Genomic DNA, 22,500 nt, shown 5'->3' on the forward strand with positions numbered 1-22,500 from the left:
ACTTTCTCAGAAAGCCAGAAACCAGTGAGCAATAATCAAACCTGTGATGTCATCAAGTATGAAGTTTGGAGCTGCTCCATTGAAAGCAGGATCCACAGAATGTTTCTTTGAGTTTAATACATAAACAAGCTTTATTCCATAGTAGTGTACTCAGTTGTGAAACAGAGAATATATCCCTATACTCAGAACATTCCCCTGGGTGCTCTCAGTGTCTGTCACCTTTACCATTTTTCACAATTCATTGTCTATGGAGCCGCTCCAGACTTTATATATATATTAAGGCTGTCAAAATGAATGCTTTAACTTTGGAGATTAATTTAAATGATTTAAAGCATTAAAATAAATGTATCTAGATTAATCTATGGAGTGAAAAATCTTCAATCTTAGAGCCGCGGATATAAGAAAGAGGTCTAGCTAGGGGCGGCTAGGTGGTGTAGTGGGCAAGGCACTCGCCACCAGTGTGGAGACGCTAGGATTCGCGTGTTCGAATCCAGCTCTCCACATTGTTTTCAGTTTAGCTGGTCGTCCGCAGTAATACACATTGGCCGTATTACGGGGAGGGAAACTGAAGGGTGGGGATCGGGCGTTGTGAACAAGCGACTCCTACAAGTCGGTTGGTGCGCCTGCGCAGTAGAATCAGGAAGTGTCGGGGGCAGCGTGAGCCTCCCACGCGTTACTCCTCGACACTGAGAGATCGAGCTGCGCAGGTGAAAAGATGCGACTGCTGTTACCTCAAGTACCGGAGGGGACTTGTGCTATGTATGACTTAGTCCACATTGCAGCCGGCTTGTGGGAGGCAAGAAACAGCGTTCGTGACAGGGGAGGGTTGAATTGGATGATACGAAATTGGGATGGGAGAAAATATAGAAAAATGGGAGAAAAAGTGGATCAAAAAAAAAAAGAAAGAGGTCTAGCTGAGTCAATGTTGATGGTTTTGTTGAACATTTGTATTTCACAGGAGAGAAACTGTATTCAAAGAAAGCTATTAAAATAGTCTTTGAATCTAAATATACTTTCTTTGTGTTGATTTTACATTAATTCCATGATTTTACTCAAGTAAATATCTGTTACAAGCTTCGGTCTTAACACTTTGTCGTTTTTTTTTATTAGCGATCTGAATTCATATTTCATCAACCGAGTCTCCCGTTGGTACAGCAGACCCTCTAGGAGCTCAGATGGGAAAATACCGCCCCCTATCGTCTATCCCTGTGTAACTGCAGGCCATTCGATTATACTGCTGGATCCCTGTGGGGGGAGCCAACTGGCTCCATTATGCTGGCGAGGGATCTGATGATGAGGGAAGTGATCGCGAGTTGGAAAGCAGCGTGGAATATATATTTACAGCAGCAGATCAATAAACGCAATCGATATTTGGAATGGCGATCAGGAATTGGAATAATCTTTTTGGAGAACATCTGATCTAAGGTAAGGAGTCTATGTTACCAGTTTTAGGATAATCAGAGCTGTATTCACTGAGATATCAGCATGTGCCGTGTCTGTGTGTGTGTGTGTGTGTGTGTGATGTTGAGGAAATGAGAGAATAGATTTTTCAGCCCGCTTCTATAGCGTGCATAAGTACACATATACTATCGATAATCTAGCGTTTATTTGAAAAAGATTCATAAATAGGCAGACAAATGACAACGTGTCTAGTGTATTCGAGAATATTCCAATAAATGCCGTTTATGGGGGAATCTTTCTATTTTCCGGAAATTTTCGAGAGAACGATAGCTTCTCGAAATGCTAGAAAAAGGATATGAACCGATTAAAAAACAATCTGTTTCGACAATGCTGACTGCAAACAAGTCATTGATAAGCGGCGGGCAGATTAGACACATAGCCATAATTAAAAAAAATAGATTATGCGTTTTTAACGCTAACATTGAAGTGGGTGGCGGCATTCAAGGGGGTAAAAAGGAAAACACTATTTTTAATCTAGATTAATTACAGAAAATTGTGAGATTAATTAGTAAAACATTTTTTAACTATTGACAGCACTAATATATATATATATATAATATTATACGAGTATTGTATAATTATCAATACTCGTATTTTGGAATATACCTGTACACCCCGCGGTATTACTATTGAATGATGTTTTTGAGTTTGCAGTGAATCCACAACTAAAAAGATTGGTTTTATCGGGTATCACAGTAGCTAAAAAACTGATCGCATCACGTTGGTTTCAACCGGAAAAAATGTGCCGAAAAGTGTGGTTTCTTACATATCTCGATGTGATATATCAAGAAATATCTACAGCAAGAATTCTGGGGCTCAATGAATCCAAAATGTCTATGTGGTTAGAAGTGGTGGAGAGAATAAAAGCTAGCTTATAATGGTAGTGTCTGGTTAGGAGTGAGGGATAATGGAGGTACTATCCAAGAGGGGGTCCGGGAGGGGGGGGGTTTGAGCTGGAGCATATGTGTGTAGGGTTTTAGAAAATAGGTATTAGGGGTATATTATATACTAACATTTATATAATTGTAATTTCGCTGGATATACACTGTATACGGTTAAAATGTTATTATAGACTATTTTTGTTTTATCCTGTTTCTGTACTTGCATATATTATAACCACCTTTACTGAAAGTTTCATTATGCATTGTGTGTTGAGTACTGACTTTTAATAATTTTTTGTTTTGCAATAATAAAAAAAATATAAAAAAAAAATATATAATATTATACATATATCTGATGGCATCACAAGTTTCAACACTCTGGTTTTCAGGTTTTTGGTGAGTTTTAGGTTCTCGGCTCAAAGAGGAAATAAACGAACCGGTGCTACCTTTCCTTACCATAATTATTGAATAAATAATATAATATTATATTATTATAATATATTATTCCCCACATATTTCTTGTCTCTTTTATAAATAAGAACTGAAAATTTGTTGAGAAAAGTTTAATCATTTTACACTCACAACACACATCCACACGCACACTTTAAACAAACAACACACTGCAGCACCCACTCTTCACACTTTAGAACACCTAAACACACTTTATATTTATTGGTAAAGGATTTTCACTACAACCCATACCTCAGTACACCTTACTGTAAATTGTACCTAAATTGTACTTCATCCCATTTCTGCTTTGCACTATATAGTATATTGTATATTAGTATATTGTATATTGTATGGTAACTCAGTTACTTCTATTCTGCATCGAACATTGTACATATGTATATACTGAACACTGTGTCTACGTACGTGACTTCTATTTTTACTTCTATTTTACATGCTATACTATTTTATTTCATACTTATCTTTTGTCTAGCACAGTCTCTGGAGCGTAACAGAAAGAAGCATTTTGTATAAAAGTATTCTGTACTTCTGTATGACAACTATTAAAAAAACTTGAACTTGAAACTTGAACTTGAACGACATCTGTGCAGCCTTGTTTATTCACTGTGCCCATGTAAACTGTGATGAATGCAGTCATCAAGGTGTGGTTTCCTTACACAGAAAAGCCACTCTTTTCTTTTCTGATAACTACCTGTACATCACTGCATAATACATGAATGTTCAGACAGGCTTAACTTTGGCTATTTCTGATTCTCTGTATGCACCTAATTATAGCCGCATTTCCTTTCAAACTAATGTGGTTGCGGATGTCTGAATTTGGTACCGAATGTCATTTTTTAACATTCGAAGCTTCTATTGAAGTATTCAAACAAAGCTTCGAATGTCTGTCGTCACATTTTATGGCGTAAACCAAAATAAATTTAAATAAAAAAAAGTTCTTAAATATCTTTTTTTATATATATATCCTCAAACTAAATCCTCAATTTGAATAAAGTGATGATTAATCTGATTAAATTTGTCTTTTTTCTATTATTAAATCAACTTTCTTTAATGAATGTGACATACAGGCGTAGAGACAGCTCTGCATAGGAGTGGGTCGGAGGACATGAATTCTTTAATGATGTAATCGGGCGGGAATATAAAAAAAAAAAAAACGATACAATTTACACAAAACAGGCATGCTTTGCTTTCTATCTCTTTCACCCTCAGATACACACACACACACACTCCACATCAATAGTACTTAGTCTGTAGGGAGAGGGGTTATTAAGTCTACATCCAGACAGAGAGGACAGCAGGTCAGCCTGGGGTAGACTGATCAATGCTTCCTTCCCACCTCCGTGACCATGCATGCACACACACCACACACACACACACACACACACACACAAATGTGCACAGAATATATTTTTGGCAAAAACAAACAAATATGCACACACACATACGCACACACACACGATCATCAATATATGAAATACCTTTTGAAAAACACGCATACAGACTAGGGATGTCCCGATCCGATCACGTGATCGGAATCGGCGTCGATCACGTGCTTTTCAGAGTATCGGGGATCGGGAAAAAATTATAATAAAAATCGGCAGTCAAAAAAAGAAAATTTTTATTCAACAAACATGACCATGTCCACGTCTTAAACTCATACGGAGGCCTTAGTTTTGGTTTTAAATTACATATAATATATCATCATTAATGTATTTATTGTCACACAGAGCAGAATAATTATCCACAACAAACACATTCCCCTTTAATTTTCACCGTTGCAACAAACATTCCCTTTAATTTAGACGCTACACGCTACACGCGACCACAACAACAACACGTCGCTCCCGAAACACAGTTAATATCCACTGACTTGAGCAGCTAGACTTAATGTCAGAGGTTTGGAACTAAGCATTTTAAAATATAAAGTCAAGCCAGTTGCAATGTTTGCAAGGAGGAGATTCCGCGTGGAGGAAAAATTCATGAAGCAGCAGGCTGGAGGCGAAGTTTTCAGACTAAATTTTCACCTGGAGGATAACGTTACGTGACTGAGGTTTATCGTCGCCGTTTCAGACCAGAATGGACCATTACGTAAGTCGAACACTGAATGTATCCTAATGTGCAAACATATATTGAAACTTTTAATATTTCTCATATGAAGCAGAAGCACATTTCTCAGGGTGAATGTAATAATAAAAGCCTCCGCTCTCGCGCCCCGGACTATTATAGGCAACAGATGGGCTTGTCTCGCTCTAGTTTCTGACAAAAATGCGTCAAAATTGATTACTAATGTGAAAGATCGGATCGGAAACGATCGGATCGATAGATATTTAAAATCACATGCTCGGGATCGGATCGGAAGCAAAAAAAGGCGATCGGGACATCCCTAATACAGACACACACACATGCACACTAATGTATGCATGCACTTGCACACTCGCACACACGCACGCACACACACACGCGCACGCACGCACGCACAGAAGTGTGTAAAATGTGCAACAGAAATCCCTGCTATTCCAGGTGTAAACTACTGTGTCCTACAGCCTATAACTCTAAATAATTAATTCCCTATCGGCAGGGAGAGTGGAGGACGTGGAGCACCCGGCCGGCTCAATAACTCCACTGGTGCAGCTTGAAGAGGAGAAATGAGCTTCTAAAAGCCGGCGAGCCCCCTGAGACTCCAGAGTCCTCCCATCCCCTGCTCCTAATCAAGGCTACGCAGAGCCACTCGGCCTGGCCCAGCCGCTTGGCTTGATGAAGAGATGAATGAGTGAGGAGGAACACAGCCCAGCCGCTTGGCTTGATGAAGAGATGAATGAGTGAGGAGGAACACAGCCCAGCCGCCTGGCTTGATGAAGAGATGAATGAGTGAGGGGGGAACACAGCCCAGCCGCCTGGCTTGATGAAGAGATGAATGAGTGAGGGGGGAACACAGCCCAGCCACCTGGCTTGATGAAGAGATGAAGGAGTGAGGAGGAACACAGCCCAGCCGCCTGGCTTGATGAAGAGATGAATGAGTGAGGAGGGAACACAGCCCAGCCGCCTGGCTTGATGAAGAGATGAATGAGTGAGGAGGAACACAGCCCAGCCGCTTGGCTTGATGAAGAGATGAATGAGTGAGGAGGAACACAGCCCAGCCGCTTGGCTTGATGAAGAGATGAATGAGTGAGGAGGGAACACAGCCCAGCCGCCTGGCTTGATGAAGAGATGAATGAGTGAGGAGGAACACAGCCCAGCCGCCTGGCTTGATGAAGAGATGAATGAGTGAGGAGGAACACAGCCCAGCCGCTTGGCTTGATGAAGAGATGAATGAGTGAGGAGGAACACAGCCCAGCCGCTTGGCTTGATGAAGAGATGAATGAGTGATGGAGGAACACAGCCCAGTCGCCTGGCTTAATGAAGAGATGAATGAGTGAGGGGGGAACACAGCCCAGCCGCCTGGCTTGATGAAGAGATGAAGGAGTGAGGGGGGAACACAGCCCAGCCGCCTGGCTTGATGAAGAGATGAATGAGTGAGGGGGGAACACAGCCCAGCCGCCTGGCTTGATGAAGAGATGAATGAGTGAGGAGGAACACAGCCCAGCCGCCTGGCTTGATGAAGAGATGAAGGAGTGAGGGGGGAACACAGCTCAGCCACTTGGCTTGATGAAGAGATGAAGGAGTGAGGAGGAACACAGCCCAGCCGCCTGGCTTGATGAAGAGATGAATGAGTGAGGAGGAACACAGCCCAGCCGCTTGGCTTGATGAAGAGATGAATGAGTGAGGAGGAACACAGCCCAGCCGCCTGGCTTGATGAAGAGATGAAGGAGTGAGGGGGGAACACAGCCCAGCCGCTTGGCTTGATGAAGAGATGAATGAGTGAGGGGGGAACACAGCCCAGCCGCCTGGCTTGATGAAGAGATGAATGAGTGAAGGGCTCTACATGCTCGAGCAACTGCGACACAACTGCAACACAACATGGTTGCAGATGTCGCAGAGGGTGTTGCAGAGGGTGTTGCGAGGATGTTGCGTGGCATTGATTGGTTGGTTAGTGAATGGGGGCGGGATGTCGTATAATAATATTGGTTCCGCAGGCAGGAATACTATCCTCGATAGTTAACGTAATTTATACAAATGGAAGTATTGATTTCTTCATAACGAATCATTAAAAAAAATATACAGTCAACTGGAATATGTTAGTTTTTTTACACATATGTTGGATTATGTAATTGGTTTGTCATGACAAACCAATAAAAAATCGCGAATTAACCGGTGGTTATCCTATAGCCCTAGTTATATGTACACAGGACACAGGGACAAGTTAAACAGCAATCAATTAATTTAATACAACAGTCAACAGGTAGTTTTGAGCAGCATTTTTGTGCCTACGACCGCGCCACAGGGATATAAGGCTTTGACTCGCTCTCTCTCTCCTGCCGATTAAAATCAGCAGCTCTTCCTCGAGTGCCTGTAGCTGCCTGCATTTGCACAACCGGCGTCCATCCCTGCTGCTAGCTAACGTTAAAACTAACCTAAAGTTAGTTGTTCACCAACAATCTCAACATTTGTATTTAGCGTCAGCTCAAAAACACTGAACCGGCAGCAGCAATAATACTTCCGGTCGGGGGGGTTTCAAAATAAAAGAGCGACGTCTAAATCACCGGAAAGACGTTTATTTTGTACATTCATTTTACATTTATTTGTACAATGTTGCATAAGCTACGCGTGGATGTTGCAGAAGCATAAAGGCAGAGTGTCTGCAACATTGTTGCGTTGTCGATGTTGTGTCGCAGTCGCGTCGCAGTTGCTCGAGCATGTAGAGCCCTCGAGGGGGAACACAGCCCAGCCACTTGGCTTACTTAATGAAGAGCTGGATGAGTGTGTGTTGAGTGTGTACTCAACAGTTTTTGTATGAAAGGTGCTATACAAATAAAGTGTATTATTATAATTATTATTATTATCATTATTATTATTATTATTGGGACCTGAATTGTTTCCATGAAAATCAATGATCACAGAAATATGATCCGTCATCTCTCTATTTTAGGTGAGTGTGGTGGTGTGAGGTCTCCACTGAGGTTAAGGTTAGGGGTTAAGGTACGGGTTAAGTCTATAAACTAACTTCTTAGGGGAATGATGAGTGGAATGATTCCAATTGCGTTAAAGACACATTAGTAAAAGATTCCCAAACCGAATCCTTTCAACAACCAGTGAGCTCTTCATTAGGATGTTTCGGTTCTCAAAAGTCTGACCTGACGAGCGAGGTCGTCCACGTGGCTACACAGAAAATGTAGACACTATGAAGAAACACTTTTTAGAGTGCAGGAAAAAAAACCTAGGCAGCTAAGTAGCAACCCAGTCTCGTATGTATCCTCCCTGCCAAACCAAAGTGAACTGCTGTCTGCCTGACTTCACATCACAGCGAGCGCTGTGGGCTGCCAGCCGCCATTCACATTCAGCAGGCTTCTCTTGAGAGGGCAGGGAGGGTTTAGAAAGCACCACCGCAGTGAATTCAAATAAAAATGGAAGAGCGCCGCCTCTAACGTGAGCCCGCTGGACGGTCATGTTCCTGGGCAGTGGCCTGTGGCTGAAGGGTGACGTTTACGCAACGGCCGGCCAAATGTCAGCGATGATACAAAGAGAGGCAGCGAGGAGGTCCACTAGTCTCCACAGACTCCATATTATACTGTACTGCTGATATACAAAGAGAGGCAGCGAGGAGGTCCACTAGTCTCCACAGACTCCATATTATACTGTACTGCTGATATACAAAGAGAGGCAGCGAGGAGGTCTACTAGTCTCCACAGACTCCATACTGTACTGTATTACTAATATTAGTACGGCAACTGCCGCTACTGTTGCTACTACTACAACTACTGCTATAATTACTTACGCATCATTATAATTACTTAGCCTCACTGTGACATTTAAAAAAACATGAATAATTTAAATTCTTTAAAAATAAATGTATAGCGGAAATTCCCTTTGGGTCCGGGAAGAACCTACGCAGGTTCATGTAGGGTCGGACCAGATTTTCTGGGCCCAATCAAAGCTCTAGTTTGTGTGTGTGTGCGTGTGCGTGTGCGTGTGCGTGTGTGTGTGTGTGTGTGTGTGTGTGTGTGTGTGTAAACAGCCTGGAGGATTCTAATAAATCAACCAGAATCTATCAGTTAGAATCTAGCAATAGCTGCCTCCCTTCATTGCTACATTTCTTACCTATGTCCTCTTTTACTCCTCCTCTTCCCTCCTTTCATGCTCCACCCTCAAACTGATCCGAACTGATCCGAGCACTAAAGTACTTTATTATTACTCCGATCTGAAGTACTAGAGTACTTGGGAGGCGGATGGGCACAGATACTATTGGTGCACCTCTCACACACCCACGCATATGGACAAACCCACATCCATCCAAAATCAGCCTGGCCCCCCGCCCACAACAGCACCCACCCCGCCCCCTCCTCACAACACACACAGGGTTCCAGCGACTCACCCTCTCCAGGTCTTGTCGGAGGTGTGTGAAGAGCGTGAGACGCCTGTAGAGGACGTCCTGCTCCTGCTGAGCCAGGTTGTCCACCTCGTCTCTCTTCAGGGACACCAGGGGACGGTTGAAGTTGGCCTTCCTCCGTAGCTTCCAGAACTGGTACAGGAAGTCCACCTTGGAGACAAAAAAAAAGCAAACAAATAAGCAAAAAATAAACATGCCGATGTTCGATCCGTAAACCAGCCGAACCAAAATGTGCAAACTAAACTAAAGTACGTCATCTGACCAAGAGCCACACGCTCTTCAACCAAAAATAAAAAGTAGTGTTTTGATTTGTAACATTCTGTATGAATAAAGAGTATTATTATCATTCTCAAACGTGTACCGATACAGAATCTCCAGCCTTGCGGACCAACCAAGTACCATATGGTATCCCACCTGTGTGATGGGAAGCCCCAGGCTCCCAGCCACGTCGCGCGGGTCCACCAGCCTGTAGAACCCATCCTCCAGCTCCTGGAGCTTCTGCTTCCGCTGGCTCACCTTCTCCCTCTCCAGCTGCTCCCGCTCGGCCCTCTCCGACGACGGGACCGTCGCCGCCGGTACCAGGACCGGATACATTGGTACCGCTCTCTGTTCCGGCGACGCCGCTGCCGCTGTCGGTGTTGTCGGGCGGCTGCTGTCGTCGCCGTTCGTCTGGTGTTGATCCAGTCTGAGCTCTGAGCCGAGACCGGTCGTGGTGGTGGTGGTCCAGTCGCGTTTGGCAGCGTCGTGGACACCGTTGGCGGTAGCGCTGGCGGCGGTGGCGATGTGGTGGCCGTTGGTGGCGCCGGTGTTGCTGGTGCCGGTGCTGCTGTGCTCCAGGCAGTAGGACTTGAAACGCACCTCGTCGTTCTCTGCCAGGATGGTCCGCATCTCCAGGCCGTGGTCGAACGCGCAGGTCACATGGAAGGCCACGATGCAGGAGGTCATGGAGCACTGTGTGTGGGGGGGGGGGGCAGTAAACAGGAAAGACGGAGTAGGGAAAGAGAGGGGGGGGTAGAGATGTGGATGATAAAGACAGAGATAAAGAGAGACGGTGCAGGACAAATAGAAAGAAAGAAAGAGAGAGAGAGAGAGAGAGAGAGAGAGAGAGATATAGAGAGAGAGAGAGAAGAGAGAGAGAGAGAGAGAGAGACACGCACAGGGGAATAGCAAGAGAGAGATGGGTGAAGAGAAGAAGGGGGTAGTCCAATTTAGTGTGAGCTAAAAAGACATGCAAGTTGAAGCGCTAAGTAGATCCTTTATAACAGAGAAAATAAACAGCCTTGGTTGTTAGCTTGAAGCCACTTTACATCCACACAAAAATGCACAACCACCCACACACGCAATTATTCACACACACACACACACACACACACACACACACACACACACACACACACACACACACACACACACACACACACACACACACACACACACACACACACACACACACACACACACACACACACACACACACACACACACACACACACACACACACACACACACACACACACACACAGTTCCTTATTCTCCTGTAACAATGTCACAACTGTTTGTCTCAAAGCATCCTTCTTTGTTGTAAGCACTTAGCTGCTGTCGAGTGAAAGCATTGCAACTACCACAGGTGTTTTTCATGTATTTTATTCAAATGAAGGTTTAAAGTTTAAATGGCCCTTTATGAGTTAGACTGGTTTAGTTGTACAGGCAGCACAGTCCAGAGGGTCCATACCGATGGTCCCGGACATAGAGCCTGTGTGGGTCAGAACCATAACAGTTGCTCTGGACTGGTCAGCATTGACATGATTGGCTAATGGTTGTTGAGAGCGGGACCTAACAGAGTGCAATAAATAACAACCCCTCCCCTCCCTCTGTGACACACTCTGCTCCACTGACCAGAGGAACGGAAGAAATTGCGAAAGGTGGCAAGTTACGGAATAGAGACCAACCGATTAAGTGGTCTGCCAATTTAATCAGCCGACATTGGCCTATCAGACATATTGGTATCGGCTGATATGTGTCAATATTATATTTTACATATATTTTACAGAACATAAGGCAGAGAAAAAAGCTTGGGGTACTGTATAAATGGTGTCATTACAGTTTGTCCAGCAGAGCGCTTTCCAACTCCATTGTTTACATAATACTCAATCATTGTTTACACTCAGTCATAATTCTCAGTTATTGTTTACCTATAACTCTGTCATAATAATCAGTCATTGTTTAGAATACTCTTAGCAGACTCAGCAGCACTGTCTGCATGAATCTCATAGCTAGCTTGATAGAGTACAGAATATGTGGTTCAAAGTTAGTAGAGACTAGAGAGGACATCAGACGTTTTACCAGTGACTCATTACGTAGTTTTTTTTATATGCCTACTAGGGGTGTAACGGTACACAGAAGCCACGGTTCGGTACGTACCTTGGTATTGCGGTCACGGTTCGGTACGATTTCGGTACAACAGGAAAAACATATTTATAATAATTATTATATATTTATAATAATAATTATTATTATTAAATATAATAATATTCTATAGGCTTGCCGTAGTAGTCAGTGATACTGGTGTACTAGAGAACAGATGACATGTTACACAACAATGGCAGAGGATTATCAATATTTAGATTTAAACACAGTAGCAGCAACTGGAGAGGAGCTCAGATGATCTGGTGGTATGTTGTGCTTTAATTTTTTCTCCGATCAGCTGTGAGACTCCGCGGTCCGCCGGAAAAGGTTGACGTGTGTGTTTCGCGCGTGCGTGTGTGTCTTTTGGTTACCATTATTTGGCGAACAAGAAAACTAAAGAAAACTGCAAAATTGTAATGACCCTGCTGTGTTAAACATTTAATTAATTCATCATGGTTTTGTTTTAGGGACAAATAGGCTGTAGTAAACAGGAGAGGCGGAGGGGAGAGCCGAGTGCAGAGTGTCAGTGCACGTTGTTGTTAATTCTGTCCGCTTGTCATCGTGCCTGAGACGTATTCTTCGTATGGCTGCGCACACCGTGACGGCCGTAAATTCGCGGGACGAATACACGTACCGTTACACCCCTAATACCTACCTATTACCTAAATATAAAGATAAGTTAGTCATTAGTGAAGAATAAGCTATTTAGAATAGACTATAACATTACAAATAAACAATGTAAACAATATAATTAACTGAATATACAAATATGAGATAAATAAACAATATACACAAGGTGCATTAGAACATTATATTAGAGCAGCATTCTATTCATTAGAACAGAGTTAATAGACAGAGTTTTCTATTGTTTCCTATAATCTACAAGCTGAATAGATTTTGAACCTCATAAAAGCTTAGCAAAGTCCATTTTCAACCTCCTTGGATGGACATGCAGTTAGCTTGTTATTACATCTTGAGGGGAGATTGTATAGATCAACCAATTTGAAGCACAGGGGCATGCTTACACACCTCCAATGCACTTTGGTTGTGTTCTACGTCACCCCGTGCTTGTGGCATGCTGGAAGAACCCACGATATACTGTATCCGGGGACCCCTTTTCTCCTACTCTGCTCTACAGCGTATATTTCATCAACTAGTGGCCAAAGCCTCAGTTGGAAATAATTAACTCCAATTCCTAAAAAGCTGACATTGTAGAGATAATGTACAATAAGGTACGACCTCCTGTAAGAGCGTGGTTATAATGAATGATTGTGCTTATGAGGCAAGACAGGGAGACAGATGCTCCAGCACAGTGAGAACAAACACCGCTCCCTCATTCCCATGCACTGCAGAGACATCGCTGGTCTGTTCTGTGCGAGTCTGCGTGACGTGCGTGTGTTTCAAGGTTCTGTTCCTCTGTCCCTATGCATTACACCACAACCAAAGGGGACCAATGGACCACACACATTGACAGTGTTAAGAAGGCACGACAACGCCTCTACTTCCTTAGGCGCATAAGGAAGTTCCAAGTGAGTCAGAAGATCCTCAAGAACTTCTACTCATGCACAATAGAGAGCATCCTGACTGGCAATATCACCTCCTGGTTTGGGAATAGCACTGCACAAGACCGTAGCAGACTACAGAGAGTGGCTCGTTCAGCCGAACGCACAATTGGAGGGGGGCTTCCCACTCTCCAAGACATTTACAACAAGCGCTGCATGGGTAAGGATAAGAGAATAATCAAAGACCCCAGCCACCCAAACAACTGCCTCTTTGAACTGCTGCGGTCAGGCAAGCGATACCGGAGTCTCATGGCAAGCACAGAGAGACTCAGAAGGAGCTTCTATCCCCAGGCCATCAGGATGCTCAATGAACAATGAACAATAACAAACCATCAATACAACTACAGCACACACATCCACACGCACACACTCACTTTAAATAAACAACACACTGTAGCACCCACTTTACCAACTAACACACTTTATATTTATATTTATTGGTAAGGAAATTTGCACATCAATCTCATTCCTTATTGCACCTCATTGCACCTCACCACCACAAGGTGGTACCACAAGCTAAGCTATACCTCACCATTTCTACACTGTACTGTACCTGCACTGTATATAGGCATATTGCTTTTTTTTGTTGTTTACACTTGTTTACGTACTATTTTATACTTATATTATACTTATTTTATACTATCTTATTATCTAGCACACTCTCAGGAGCAAAACAGAAAGAAGCATTTCATGCAAAGTATTCTGTATTTCTGTATGACAACTAATAAAGAAACTTGAAACTTGAAGAAACTTGAGTGACGTAAGTGTGAGGTGATTGGTCCAGACGTCAAGGACATGGTCTCAGACCTAAGTGTGCTCAGCTGTGCTCTGCTTGCATGGGGCTGAAGAGACAGACATGTCAACCTCATAGTAGTTGAAATACCTATGCATTACAAACAGGGCCGGACTGGGGAAATAATTCATACCGGGAGATATAGCGCGAAATATAGCCCCAATCAGGCCACCTTTTAAGCGGGGGGTCTGGGGGTCCCCCACCAGGATTTTTTTTGTTACAAAGACTTAATTTCCTGCATTCTGGTGAATTTTAGTGCATGTGAATCACAAATGTGACAGACTACAAAGGAACCCCCCTCAAACTGAACAGTGACATCTCCTTAGCAAATGATCTCAACTCCTTCTATGCGAGGTTTGAGGCTGTGAATAACAACACCAGCCTACAAACCACGGCAATGGGGGGGGGGGGGGGGTCTGCTGATGGAGACTCAGTGTTCAGGGTAACAGAGCATGAGGTGAGACGGATCTTTAAAAAAGTGGATATCAGGAAGGCAGCAGGACCGGACGGCATCCCCGGCCGCGTCCTAAAAGTCTGTGCCGACCAACTGGCCCCGGTATTCACTGACATCTTCAACCTGTCCTTGGAACAGGCCGTCATCCCCACCTGTCTGAAGAAGTCCACCATCATCCCTGTACCCAAAAAATCTACGCCCGCTTGCCTCAACGACTACCGCCCTGTAGCCCTCACCTCCATAGCCATGAAGTGCTTTGAGAAGCTAGTGAAGGGCTACATCTGTTCCTCCCTCCCTATCAACCTGGACCCTCTGCAATTTGCATATCGCCCCAACAGGTCCACGGAGGACGCCATAGCCCATGTGCTGCACACAGCAGCATCACATCTGGACAAGAGGCAGGGGAACTATGTGAGAATGCTGTTCATCGACTACAGCTCAGCATTCAATACCATAGTCCCCTCCAAACTCATAGCCAAGCTCAGGGACCTGGGCTTGAACTATGACCTGTGCCAGTGGGTCCTGGACTTCCTGACGGGCAGACCCCAGGTGGTAAGAGCCGGCAACTGCACCTCCTCATCCATCACGCTCAACATAGGGGCCCCCCAGGGCTGTGTTCTGAGCCCCCTCCTCTACTCCCTGTACACACATGACTGCGTAGCACAGCGGAACAACAACACCATCATCAAATTTGCTGATGACACAGTAGTGGTGGGCCTGATCTCTGCCAACGACGAAAGGGCCTACCTGGAAGAGGTAGAGAACCTGTCACAGTGGTGTCAGGAGAACTGCCTCTCCCTGAACGTCAGCAAAACAAAAGAGATGATTGTGGACTTCAGGAGGTCGGGGGTCAAGGACTACAGCCCCCTCAGCATCGACGGGGCACCAGTTGAGAGAGTGAACAGTTTCAAGTACCTCGGAGCCCAAATATCCGAGGACTTGACATGGACCACACACATTGACAGTGTTGTGAAGAAGGCACGACAACGCCTCTACTTCCTCAGGCGCCTAAGGAAGTTCCAAGTCAGTCAGAAGATCCTTAGGAACTTCTACTCATGTACAATAGAGAGCATCCTGACCGGCAACATCACCTCCTGGTTTGGGAATAGCACTGCACAAGACCGTAGCAGACTACAAAGAGTGACACGTTCAGCCGAACGCACAATTAGAGGGGGGCTTCCCACCCTCCAGAACATTTACAACAAGCGGTGCAAGGGGAAGGCTAAGAGAATTATTAAGGACTCGAGCCACCCGAACAACTGCCTCTTTGAACTGCTGCCGTCAGGCAAGCGATACCGGAGTCTTATGGCGAGCACAGAAAGACTCAGAAGGAGCTTCTATCCCCAGGCCATCAGGCTGCTAAACGAACAATAATCGCTAAACGAACAATAATCACTATGCAACAACCATCAAATGCACACAGCACACACACCCACACGCACACACTCACTCAAACAAACAACACACTGCAGCACCCACTCTCCACACTTTAGATCACACAAACACACTTACACTTTATATTTATTGATAAAGGATTTGCACTACAACTCGTACACCTACTGTGAATTGTACCTAAACTGCACCTCGTCCATTTATGCCTTGCACTATATAGTATTGTATATTAGTACACTGCACAGTATTGTATATTGTATGGTAACTACGTCTACGAACATTGTACATATGTCTAAACTGAACACTGTGACCTCTTTTTTTACTTCTAATTTTTACTATGTTTTTATTTCATACTTACCTTGACATGCACAGTCTCTGGAGCGCAACAGTAAGAAGCATTTTGTACAAAAGTATTCTGTACTTCTGTATGACAACTATTAAAGAAACTTGAACTTGTCTTGAACAAACTAATGAGCCAACAATTGCTTAGTACAATGTACTGTTATGGACCTCAAATAAAACTGTTGTGGCACTAGCAATGCTACTCTCTCCACCTTCAAAAAGAAAAAAGCAAGAGCACAACATATTTTTCTATTTACTATTATAATACAGTTAACCACTCTCTCCTGTAAGGGCCTTTCTTTTTCTTTCTTTTATCCCTCTCTCCTCCACCCTTTCTCTTTCTTCCACTGTCCATCTTGACATCAACGTTAATTGACTTTCGCTCTCTGATCTCTCCCGAGTCCCTCACTACCTGGCTCATTGCCTGGCTGTTATTCTGCATCTGAGTGCCGTCTGCCATTCCATCTCATGTTTATAGGAGGATATGTATTTAAGGTTTGCTATTGGCTTGCTTAATTTTCTTAAATTACTTTTTTCACCAAATCTCTTAGGTATAACACGATTGTATACGTTACGCAGTGTTGTTGTGTTTATAGGTGAGGTAATATTGTTAAAAACGTTCACTATTTGGCCAAACTGGAAAGCAGACAAGCTTTCTCACTACATGCCCGGCCACTGTTCGTCTCCGCTCCATGGGGAGAGAAGGCAGAAGCACGGTCTGCGTATCTATGGCGGTGCGAATGCAAACAGAGAAAAAGCCCTGAAGGTATGTAGTTCTCCAGGGGAGCTCCCCAGTGGCTAGTTCCGCTCAGGGAGTCCCCAGAACTGTCTGATCCGAAAGCACCTACTGTCCCCTGGCTCCATCCAACCTGAGAAACAGCTCCTCTCTGACCTCTACAATAACAACTGTCTCTCTCTCTCTCTCTCTCTCTCTCTCTCTCTCTCTCTCTCTCTCTCTCTCTCTCTCTCTCTCTCTCTCTCTCTCACCTCTACAATAACAACTGTCTCTCTCTCTCTCTCTCTCTCTCTCTCTCTCTCTCTCACCTCTACAATAACAACTGTCTCTCTCTCTATCTATTCCTCTCTCTCTCACCTCTACAATAACAACTCTCTCTCACCTCTACAATAACACCTCTCTCTCTCTCTATCTATTTATCCCTCTCACCTCTACAAGAACAATACTCAAATTCAAATCTTAAAGGTCCACAAAGAAGATTTTCAGTAAGACAAAGGTCCATTTATTAAGGTCAGTCAAACGTTTAAACAATTGCAACAATATTCTTATGTCTTCCTTCCCCCCCTTGTGTGTCCACTGAGCATCGTCAGTGGACTCATCCACAGCCAAGGAAATGCACTGTGCATTTTTTTTATTCCATCACAAAACCGTTTAATCAAATCACCAGGCAGTATTTCAGTTATTCTGGTTGCTGTGCTACCTGAGAGGGGGATTTGCTTGATTTTACTTGTGTCATTTCCTCTTTTAATTTTTTTTCAGTGCAAAGTAAAGATATCCAAATGGTTTATTTGCAAAGTCTCTCTTTACAGAAGTGGTCCTAAATCTACTTTCCTAAATATTCCTGTCAATACTACTACAAGTGGCTCCTACTAGCCACAAGTACTAATACAAGCTACAAGTACTACTACACGGTAAGAAAACTGTATTTTCCCAGTCTCCAAAATTACCGCCGACTCGACACATGAAAATTCCTTCGTAATGTGAAAGCTGTAAATCCACTTGCTGGCTTCTGGCTTCAGTCCATTGTTGAGTCCATCCGTTCAGTCCTGTTCAGTCTGGTCGAAGATGCAACACTCCCGTTCTGAGGAAACACCCGCTTATAGACCCAAAGGTTCTAGAATGTTCGGTTATGACATCATTTACGGTGACATCACGAAGGTTCCATAACTGTCTATCATGACGTCATACTGTGGTTCTAGACTGTTTTATGTTCTAGAAAGTTCTATTATGACATCACCACAAACGTTCTAGAAGGTTTTATGTTCTAGAATGCTCTATTATGATAAATACGACGGTTCAATGACTCTAAATCCAATCAATATTAACCATTCATATAATACAATAACCTAAATAAGATAAGATAAGATATTCCTTTATTGATCCCCTTGGGGAAATTCAGGCATCATAGCAGCATGGGGGAAGGGGGGGGGGGTACAGGTAGTAAAAACAACACAAGCAGTGTAAACAAATAGGTCAATATAATTTACTATCTAACTAACTGAAAAATGTATTCACAGTGTCACATAAATATAACACAAATATATATAGCTTTGGCTCTTACACCGCTCCTTCTAATCTAGAGACAATTACTAACTACCAAAACCCAAGGAGCCAAACCAAACACTATTTCAACTGATAAGTAACCAAACACTATTTCCACAGATAAGGCGGGTCTCCGCTGCGGGATAACCAATACCTGGTGCCAGAGGTCACTAGTACATGGCACCCCGTAGGAGGACGGTCTTTACCACCGCCTCATGCCGCTTCTTCTTCACAAAGATCTCAAGCTCTGATTCCTTTATATTCTCCACAGGGAGGTCGGTCTTCTCCAGGCCTGCCTTGAAGAGCTCCATCGGTGTCTGTACCTCAGACTGTGTGAGCGAAGCATTCATCTCCCTCCTCTGGCGACACAGCCTCAGCAGAGGGCTTCCAAGCTTCAGCATCCAACCGGCTGCCTTCTGGAGACGGTTCCAATTGGAATAACCTCCCGGAACTGCTGAACTACTGTGTCGAACTGCTCTTCAGCGGCAGTAGCGCTGACCACAGCGTTCTTTACCTCTGGGTCCTCCGTGGTTAGGTCCCCCTGGGGTTCTGGGCTCTGAGGCCATTCCTCGTCGGGCTTGGTGAGGAATTCCGACCCCTGTATCCAAGTCTCATTGCGCAGGACCGGCATCCGATGCCTGGCATCCGATGTCCGATGTCTCCCTCCCGTACCTTGCTTCCTCATAGGCAGCTTTGTTATTAATATGTAGAACTGTAGGGTGGGGAAGCTGGCAGACTCGGCAGCTAATCTTCTCTTGGCAGTCCTTGCTCATGTGACCCCGTTTCAGACAGCTGAAACATAGGCCTTTACTCTGTAGAAATTCTATCTTCTCCTTGTGAAGAGACTTCTTCAGCTTGTTGCATTGCTCCAGGGCATGCTGTCCTCCTTGGCAGAAGAGGCAAGGGTTGGAGAAGGCACAGAGGGTATCCCCCTCGTGGCTTGCTTTAGCCTCTGCCGGGTTCTGGACTGCTGTAGCAGCTGTTGTGAAGCTTCCCAGAGTGCCGCTATTTCTGGAGGTCCTCTCATCTTTGTGAGCCTTAGTTTGGCTCTCGTTTCCATCTGTGATGTTGCCGAAGAGAGGGTGTAGGGCTTCTTGGGCTTGTAGGTTGACAAAACCGGCGAGGTCGCTGAACTTGGCGCTGCGCTGATCTTTCTCTAGAAGAGCATAGGCTTTGCTTCTCCACCGCTCTCTCTGCTTGTACGGAAGCTTGGCTGTGATGGCACGCATACTTGATATGCTGTCAAGCTCCTGCATGTGCTCCACATCAGCCATAGCGTTGAGGCATCCAGTGAGATAGAGGCCAAAGGAGTGGAGCGCCTCTCCGTCATTGTACTGGATAGTAGGCCAGTTCAGTGCCTTGTCTATATACGCCATTGAGATCTTGTATCCATTTCAAAAATGTTTTTTCAAGAGCCTCCTTGCCTCGGGATAGCCTTGGTCTGATTCCATGTGAAAACAACTTCTTATCAGCTCTCTTGGCTGCCCCTCCTTGTACTGCTCCAAGAAGTACAGCCGGTCTCTGTTACTATCTGTCTTGTCCTCCACTCCGTGTTCAAAAGCCCTGATGAATAGCCTGTACGCCATAGGTTCTCCCCTGAATATAGGAATCTGTTGAGGGGGCAGCGTAGCATGGCATTGCTGCCTCACTGGGAAACCCCCCCTGGCTCGTTGGGGCTCTTGTTGCGGAGCCTCTTGTTCTTTCTGTGTAGCACCGCCGGGTGCTCTGGAGCTGCCACTGTAGGCAGGTTCTTTCATTTCCGCTACGGCCTCGAGAGCCGGCCTAGCCTGGTGCTGCGACGGAAATCTTTCCATATAGGTAAGAGCTCCTTCCATCCCTACGGGACACTCCGGATGCGGCCCGCTGGCCCTCGTGCACTGCCAGTACTTTGCTCCTAGCCTCTGAGGCAGCTAAAGCAGCCTGGATCTGTAACTCCTCTCTCTCTGCTCTTAGCTTAGCCTCCTGTTCCTCGAGTTGTCGTTTTTGTTCCTCTTTTTGTTTGCCTTCAAACATGGTCTCCATCACTTCAGTCATACATTATTTTATCATTATATCAGAGAATGGCTTCTTGTGTTTAGCCAACACCCATGCCACTCTGAGTGAGGACTCTGTTGCTTTTTCTCGTTGTGACATAGATGTAACAAGAATTCTGCTTGCAGCTTGATATGACGATTTCATTCCATTTATTTTTGTGGTTGTTAGCTCTGAATTTTGAGGAAAGGTTGCCTCAAAATAGCTGTTTCGTTTCATAGTGGCGTTTCAAATTGCCACTCTTCACAAGAGCTACCGTTTCTTGGCATATTAGGCACATTGGTCTGGTGCTCGTTGGAGGGAGGATGAACGCATATGTGTCAGTCCATTCATCTTTGAACGGCCAATTTTCACTGTCGACTTTTCTTTTACTGGCCATCTTTGAACATGCCATTTCTTTCAACTAGCTGCCTGCTGGCAAAACTAGGCTACTAGCTACAGTACCTGCATATGAAACTACCTGTAGATGCGCTGTCAACTCTCGCCTCTGACCTGTTGAAAGAGACGACACGCATTCCTTGAAGACCCGTCCTACTCTGCCTCTGATTCGTAGACTGTGTGTGGGGGGAAAAACGCTGACGGGACGCTGAATGTGATTGAACCAAAGAAGAGTAGACAGACACACACAGAAAGTGGAGCAGTCGGACATGCAGAGCGCTGCTTGCAGTAGAGATAGCGGAGAATTTTGACACGATGCGCTGTGGCGATGTCTCACAGATAATACAGATAATACATATGAGTCCAGAGACAGTTGTGGTTCGGTCCGGATCAGGACTGGAGTCCGGACTTTGAGGATGCCTGCCCTAGGTCTTCACCTGGGCATGTCTTGATAATGGGTGAATCTAGTCATAGTACTCTCATGTCATGTGATGCATTTCCTACCAATATGACACAACGCCATGGTTGTCATGTAAAGATGATCACCTGTCCTTTGCCTACCAAGGTGTCTGATGATGATGATGATGATGATGATGATGATGATGATGATGATGATGATGATGATGATGATGATGATGATGATGATGATGATGTAATGGAATACTATCAATAGAACCCTGTCTGATAATGTGTTGTTATTATCACAATACTGTGTCTATAGGGGCCCGGTCATTAGTTGACCACGATCAATCGTCTGTTTGAAAACGGAGAATATCCGACTCTGTGCTGCTCTGTAAACCTATTTCATCAGCACCTTCCCTAAATGTCAAGAGTACGCCTGCTGCAGCCTCCCTCGCTTGTTGTTTGGTGTCAAACGCTGAAGGTTGAACACAGCTTGACGCCCGTTAAATTGTGCCACCGGCGCCTGCTCAGCCTGGACGAGACGACTCATCGAAACATATCGCTGCTCCCAGGCCAAAAACATTTCATCTCTAAAATGGTAATTTGTTCAGTTGTGAAAAAATAAATAAAAAAAAATCACGTTCAGATAGATTTTCAATTTTTCTACACTGTTCTAGTTCTACACTGGGTTTTGAATGGGTTTTATGGTCCATATGAAACATGCTCACAACATCTTTAATGTGGGATTTTTAAAGTGTAAATTTCTTCTCTTATTTTGTTAAATCTTTGGAAATATAGGTACATGTATGTATGTATTGTATGTATTGTATGTATGTATGTATGTATGTATGTATGTATGTATGTATGTATGTATGTATGTATGTATGTATGTATGTATGTATGTATGTATGTATTTGCTTTATTCTATGTGGACCCCAGGAAGAATGGCTGTTGCCTAGGTGACAGCTAATGGGGATCCCAATAAACAATAAACCATGTAATCTTTCAATACAAGCGAAAACGTGAAAATCACCCAAAATAGGATATACAAGATGTCCGCCCGACGGCTGCAGTAGGATGACATTAGCTTCCGAAGTGCTATGTATCCATTCTGGTAAATACAAATCATAACCTCATGTTCTTTACTCAATATTTTTAAACTGTATAA

General features: G+C 44.2%; 1 protein-coding gene across 1 annotated transcript in view; it reads right to left on the reverse strand.

The window, feature by feature from the left end:
- jade2 (jade family PHD finger 2) overlaps positions 1 to 22,500 on the reverse strand; it is a gene marked incomplete at both ends in the record, with an annotated part of 461,718 nt that overhangs the window by 158,751 nt on the left and 280,467 nt on the right. Inside the window, 2 exon segments of the mRNA XM_084320505.1 lie at positions 9,280 to 9,444; positions 9,709 to 10,245. Of these exon segments, the coding sequence (XP_084176631.1) occupies positions 9,280 to 9,444; positions 9,709 to 10,245 (702 nt within the window).

Source organism: Notolepis coatsorum (genome assembly GCF_963971535.1).
Source record: "Notolepis coatsorum genome assembly, chromosome: 8".
Taxonomy (NCBI): domain Eukaryota; kingdom Metazoa; phylum Chordata; class Actinopteri; order Aulopiformes; family Paralepididae; genus Notolepis; species Notolepis coatsorum.